At 68.7% G+C, this 6445-nt stretch overlaps 2 protein-coding genes across 2 annotated transcripts; both read right to left on the bottom strand.

Annotated features, from left to right (window-relative positions):
• Window positions 1-182: 182 nt before the first annotated feature.
• MNEG_12756 (hypothetical protein) lies at window positions 183-2270 on the bottom strand (the record flags this gene model as incomplete). The annotated part of the gene is made up of 6 exons (XM_014038771.1): window positions 183-213; window positions 282-457; window positions 816-922; window positions 1209-1290; window positions 1576-1668; window positions 2025-2270. The coding sequence occupies 6 exons, from the start codon at window positions 2268-2270 to the stop codon at window positions 183-185; spliced, it is 735 nt and encodes a 244-aa protein (XP_013894225.1).
• A 2616-nt stretch (window positions 2271-4886) lies between these two features.
• Window positions 4887-6252, bottom strand: MNEG_12757 (hypothetical protein; the record flags this gene model as incomplete). Its single annotated transcript, XM_014038772.1, has 4 exons — window positions 4887-4961; window positions 5261-5327; window positions 5516-5612; window positions 6150-6252. The coding sequence occupies 4 exons, from the start codon at window positions 6250-6252 to the stop codon at window positions 4887-4889; spliced, it is 342 nt and encodes a 113-aa protein (XP_013894226.1).
• Window positions 6253-6445: the final 193 nt, after the last annotated feature.

The raw sequence follows: 6445 nt of genomic DNA on the forward strand, positions 1-6445 counted from the left end.
CGGCGGAGCCGCGGCGCGAGGCGCCGCTGGCTGGGGTCGTGGTCCCACCTGCGGGGCGAAGGCGCGGGGGCGGGCGGGCCGCGCGGCGAGGGGTGCGGTCGCTGGTTGGCGTCACCTGGGTTCGCGCATCTCTGCATGCAAACATGATCGCCTTTGACACTCGGCAGCAAATTGTGCGACGCTTATGCCTCTGCACGGCATACACCAAAGCATCTGGGGGTGCGCACGCAGTGCCGCGGCGGCCGCAGCGGCGGCGTCGGCGGCGCCTCGTCGCTGCCCACCTGCCAGCCATGACGTCCGGCGCAAACAGGAGCTTCGCGAGCCGCATGCCCGGCTGCCCCGGCGGCAGCTGGGCGGACACGTGGGAGGCTGCGAGGATCTTGAGGCGCTTGACGAGGATCTGGACGAAGGGCAGCACGATTAGCAGCTCGGTGGCGAAGTGGGGGAGCTCGAACATCTGGGGGAGGGGCGGTGGTTTGAGGGAAGGAACCGGTGCAAGTCGGCAAGTGGATCGTCAGAGAGCGCCAAAGGGGGCATGCGCGCGTGTGTACGTTCGTGTGTCAAGAGCGTGTGTGTGAGTTTGTGCGTGCGCGTGTCAGTGAGTTTTTCGTTGTGATGTGCGCATGTGAGATTGCGCGGATAGGCAGCGTGGCCCACTAATGTCTGAGTTGGGCGCAAGCTGTCTGTCATTCAGGGGGCATCAGCGACGCGAGGGCATCGTACGTCGCGCGCCCCGAACCCACAGCGCAGGGCCGCGTCCTGTCCCCCTTCCACGCTCCCGCCGCGCCATGACTGCCTAATGGGCCCGCGCGCACCATGCTCGTGCACTCTGCCCCCCACTTGGCCTCCCATTGGTTGAGGTAGTAGGGCACCAGCCGCCAGCAGACAGACACGAACGACTCAAACGTCACCGACTCCTCGCCTGCCGCAGTTTGCAAGTGGGCGGCGCCGGGCCGGGCGGCACGGCTTGGCAGAGGGGCGGCGACGCGCCGGCTGCAACCCAATGAGGCGAGCCGCAGCCTGCCTGCGAGCGGCTGGCGGCAGGGCCATAATGACCTCGCCCTCACAGGCCCAGCCACCGCGCACAGGCAAGCGCCAGCGCGTCATCCTTGGGCGGCCGGCCCAACAACCCCCTAACCCCCCTCCTCCTGCGCCGCGCTGGCTTGGGCTGTGAGACCACACAGGTCTCGCGCGGCCGCGTGTCTCACCAGGCAGGAAGCCGTTTAGGGCGAGCTGCACCAGCAGGCGCTGCGCCCCCAGCGCCGACGACAGGACAAAGTTCCACAGCACCTGCCGCGGCGGCCGCGAGGGTTTGGAGCGTTTCAGGCACGACGGGGTCGGCACATGCATGCGGCAAGCGGAACGCCCTCGCGCTTTGGGCGCCGCGGGGGCGGCCGCCCGTGGCGCGCGGCGCGACGTTCACGCACGCCACCGCCCACATCCGTTTGAAAACCGACCCCCCGCTCCCGTTGCAGCCCTGTGCTAGCCAGCGCGCGGCCGGCGCACGAACACCATAACTCTGGGTATGCACATCCACATGCGCCACGCGCCCCCGCGGCAGTCCCTGCCGCCCACCGCTGCTTTGAACCAGCCAATCTTGTTCCATCGGAAGTCGCAGGTGCAATACTGCATGTCGCGGCCGCAAAAGAAGTACACGTCACCCCACCCCTGGCGGCCGCGCATGCGGCGCGGGCGGGCGGGCGGGCGGGGGCAGGTGGGGCGCAGGCGTCAAGGGGGTTGAAGGTGGGGTCTGCGGGAGGGCGCGGCGGCGATGCAGACAGGCGGCAGCAGCGCGATGCCGCCCGCCTGGCATATCAGGAGATTGTAATGCAAGCCAGGCCAGCCGATTGCGTTCTGGTCTCCCCAACAGAGCCCCGTTTGCAACATTGAGGAGACGCGCGGGGGCTGAGCGTGCCGCCCGAGGCGCCGCCACCCCCGCCTGACCACCCACACGCAACCCGCCCAAGCGCCGCCCAAGCGCCTGCCTGCGAGGGCCGAAGCCGGGGCCCCAGGGAGGAATCTACCTGGAAGCTGGGGTCTTCCTCCAGGAGGGCCATCAGGAACACACAGCTGCCGTAGCCCCAACCGACGAGAAGCTTCTCCCCTTCTGTCAGGGGCCCACCCCACGGCCGCACGCGCGACCGCAGCTGCAGGTGCGCCGTCCAGGCGGCGGCCGACGCCAGCACCCACGTGATTGGCGCAGGCGCCCACTCGATGGGCAGCGCCTGCCACACCACAAAGGCGACGGCGGCGGCGACGATCAGCTTCATGGCGGCGCTCGCGGCTCGGGCTGGCACCACGCCCCAAGCTGCAAGCGCGGCGCGCTCGGCGCCGAGTGCCGCCGGTGCTGCTCTCTACACCCTGCTGGATGAGAAGCGTTGGTACTCCTCCGACACGCCCTAGTTGGACGTGAGGGCGTGCTGTTCTACAGCTGGTATGTGGGATCGCTCAACCATGCAATGTTGTGATCGCTTATCGAATTACAATGGCTGACCTGTACGCACTGATTTAACACCTTCATGCCTCGGGTTTCGATTTGTGTACGCGCTGCCTGGTGTGACCAGTAGTGCCACCGAGAGACATGATTAGTCGTCGCGTCGTCCGGCGCATTTCTAAGCAAATAGTTACTAAATTCTTCACATAGATAAGAAAGGGCTCTGAAGCGCCGAGACAGCCCGCTCCACCGACCCGCCCCCGTGCGCGCTCGGACACGAGCCTGATACTGCTGCATCAAACCTGAAAACTACAGGCGCACTATAGACGGGCGGCGACGTGCTGGTAGGGCCTTCCTGGCGCACTGGTCACGGGCGGTACACCGGCGGGACAACACATGCACCACATGTCATGCACGACAAGACACGCCGTTTTGGGATCGTTTAGCCCTCTAACAAGGATAGATTGCGGCGCAGGGACGCAGCAGTAGCACCCCGGCCTGCCGCATCGGCAGCGCGACGGCAGCGCGACCAGGCCGCAATGCGACCGTCATCCTGCGCCAGTGCCATCAGGCGCCGGTCAAGGGGCTCCCGCGCCATGCGAGCCCCTGCGCGCGTTGCATGCGGCTGGCGACGCGCACGTTGGTTCCCGCAGCCATCCATGCCCAAAGCCAGGTGCCCTCAGTGCAAATCTTTGGCACATGCCGGCAGCGGCGGGGGCGCCCCCGCTGACGGCTGCTGCGTGAAGCGCTGGCGGCGGCCCCCGCGGCCCCGGCGCCCCCGCGGCCGGACACGCCCACATGCACAGGTGCCGCGCCGCGCCGCGCCGCGCTGCGGCCCCGCCAGCGCAGTGCAGTGCAGCAGCCCTGGCTTCGCCACCGCATGCAGCCGGCATGCGCTGACATTTGTGGCTGGGTGTCTGCTGGAGCTGACCTCTGCACAGTGTGGCCCTGACGCCCCGGGGTTGGCACAGTATTGGCCGTTGCATCAGCGAGCCGCATCCCAATGCCACCGCCAGCACTGGGCGGCCGCGGCGGAGGGGGCCCGGCGAGCGCCGGCAGCGTCGAGCGGCCGCATCTGTACTGCCCGTCCAGCGTCCCGACCCACTATCTCGCCGCCGAACCCCTGACGCAGTTGCAACCCGCTCATAGGAAGCCCCCCCTGCTCCAGAGGGACAGGGTTGGAGCGGCAGCCCCTCACCAGCTCGAAGCGCGTCGCCCCAACCCTGTGAAGCTGGCGCTGCCCTATCGCCGCTGTGGCCTGATGCCGCAGCGCACCCCTTCCCCCGCCACCCCTTGGCTAGCTCTGATTCTACACAGGTGGCGTTTGGGCTGTTACACGCGCTGCAGCATGCAGGATCCAGGAAAGGCGTGAACACGCACGCGAGGCGCTCTGCAGCTCCGCTGAAGCCGCCGCCGCCTAAAGGACGCGGCTGCGGGCGGACGGGCGGGTCGGCGCACGCGGGTGCGCCGCGGCCCGCCGCGCGGCTGCAGACCCATGAAACATGCAGTCGGCAGCTGCCCGTCGCGAGCGGCTGCCTGCTAGGCCTGGACGGGCGCCGCACCGACGGGCGCGAGACAGGCGCTCGCCCGTGGTGCCGACAGCAGACGCGGGTGAGGGGCGTTTGACAGGTGGGGCTTGTCGCGCAGGTGTGTGTCATGCCGCATAGCTTGCCGCATGAGATCAGCGGCTGCAAATGCAGGGAGCCAGAGGGGCGTGTGCAAAAAGGAGAGGAGGAGAGCGGGGACAGAAAGAACTGGGCAGCCGACGAGCAGTCTTGAGGTCGACCTGGAAAGTCGCCCTGCTGACTGGACGTGACGTCACCGAACCTAGAACACACGAACGAGCGACACGACAGGCACGCGGGTTTCAGAGCGGCCACGTCCGCTGGCCGCCAGCGCCGGCGGCGCGCGAGAACGGGGCAATTGCTCGCTTTTCGCGGGCGCGATGCGGCGCCATGCGAGGGGGCGGGGAAAAGGCGGTCGCGCGGCATGTGGCCCCCAAACTGCAGAGCCAGCATGCAGCACCCCGCATTGTTGGTCGCCCTGTCGGGCCCTCTGCAGTCTGCACACAAGAAAGCCCGCAGCCCCGAAACAACATGCAAGCGCCTGTGGTCATCTGCCTATGGCATTCAGTCAGACGGTCATCTGGCGCGGCGGCCGCAGCGGCGGCAGCGGCGCTCAGCTCCGCTTCTTTGCCACGCCAATCGCGGCGCGCCGCGGATGGCAGCGGCCGTCGCGGGCGGAACGGCCGCCACGCCCGGCGTGTGCCCTGCGCCGCCCTGCCGGGCGCTGCCAAAGAGTCCCCAAAAACGCGCGGGCCGCCTTGCGATCCAAATGGAGTCTGTCAAGTGCCGCCGCCTGCGCTGCCCCGCCGGAGCGCGCCCGCGGCCCCGGCCGCATGCGGCAAGGCGACCGCAGAGCGGGATGGAATGCAATGCGGCGGGGCAGGGGATCAGAAGTACTCCAGAGAGCTGCCAGGAGTGTGCGGCCGCCCGCGGGGGGGCGTCGGCGGCCGCTCCTCGTTGACCTGCCGCGGGCGGGGTGGGGCGGCCGCGCGTTTTTCAAGGGCGGGCGAGGGGTCGGTGGGGATGGGGGCGGACCGCGGGCGGCGGGGGGACGAGGGTTGGCCGGGGCCAGGGGGCAGTGACGCCGGGCCGCCAGGACGAGGGCAGGGGCCGGCTGGAGCGTGGGGCCCGGCATCTGGAATCCATGTAATCCAGGGCGCAGGCGGCGGGCCGTGCCCTGGGGGGGCGCGACCCCAAAAGCCAGCCGGCCTTCGGGCGCCGCACGCGCGCCTTCAAATGTTTGGAAAGGGAAGCAGCGCACCTGTGTCATCCATGTGTCGCTGCCAGGCGGCTGCGGCGCCGCCAGGTCCTCGTCCGCGGCCACGCCGCTGCGGTGGCGGGGGGAAGGCGGGGGGGCGGGGCGGCGGCGTCGACGAGCGGAGAAAGGCGCAGGGGCGGCACGGCCCACGGCTTGCAATCACATGCCCCCTCATGTGTGCCCCCATCAAAACACAAGGGACAAGGCGGGTTGTGATCCATCAACGGCCATATCAAGGGATGGGGATGTGGGCCGCACCTGTCTGGCGTGCGGGGGGAGGCGGGCGGCACTGGGTGTATGAGCTTTGGCACCATCACCAGGTCCCGGCCCAGCACCAGGATGGCGCCCGCGTTGCCTGGGGTGGAGGACGGAGGGGCACGGACGGTCGGGCGCGTGGTTTGTATGGGCGATTTTTTAGTCGGCGTCGATTGATTGGGCTATCTCGTATCGGGCGTGGCCCGGGGTCGTTGAGGGGAGTGAGGGTCGGCGGCGCTTGCCGCTGGGGGGGGGGGCCTGGTGGGGCAGCAGCAGCTTGAGTCGGCGTCGGGTTTTGACACCTGGGGGCCGCAATTCGAAATCTGAGCGGGAAGCCCCCAACCAGGCGCACGCACGCGGCGCACGGCAGCGGCTCGCGGCGCGACAGCCACGCAGCGTGGCGGTGCGCCCTTCCTGAGCCATACCCGGCATGGCTGCCCCGCCGCCAGGCCCCCTTTGCACGCACATGAAGCTCGACGGACTCTGATCGGATCTGAGATCGCCTCGACAAAAGCGTTCGATCTCAGGTCAGATCTGGTCGGGAAGCCGTGACCGCAGATCGCGTCATGATCGGCGATCGCGTCCCAAAGAATCAAGAAAAACCCCAGCAAGGACCCTGGCCGGCACCGGCGCCCACCAGCAGTGCCGCAGTAGTTTGTGGCGCTGAAAAGAGTGATGAGGTGGCCCTGGGCAAAGCGCTCAAAGCCGTCCATCACGCACTCGTGGGCGCGCACGATCATCTGCAGCCCGTTCTTCTGCGGATTTTGAATTTCGAAAAGCGGCGGGAAGGGGGTGAGCGGTCGGGTCCGGGGGGTCGAAACAGGTGTTTTGAGTGCTGACGGGAGATACAGAGGGAACAGGGGGTGCAGATGCTGCCAGGGAGGGGGGAGGGTGGCAGTCCCGGCTGCCGACGCGGCGGCGGGGCAGGGGTGC

Source organism: Monoraphidium neglectum (genome assembly GCF_000611645.1).
Source record: "Monoraphidium neglectum strain SAG 48.87 unplaced genomic scaffold scaffold03416, whole genome shotgun sequence".
In the NCBI taxonomy this organism is placed as follows: Eukaryota; Viridiplantae; Chlorophyta; class Chlorophyceae; order Sphaeropleales; family Selenastraceae; genus Monoraphidium; species Monoraphidium neglectum.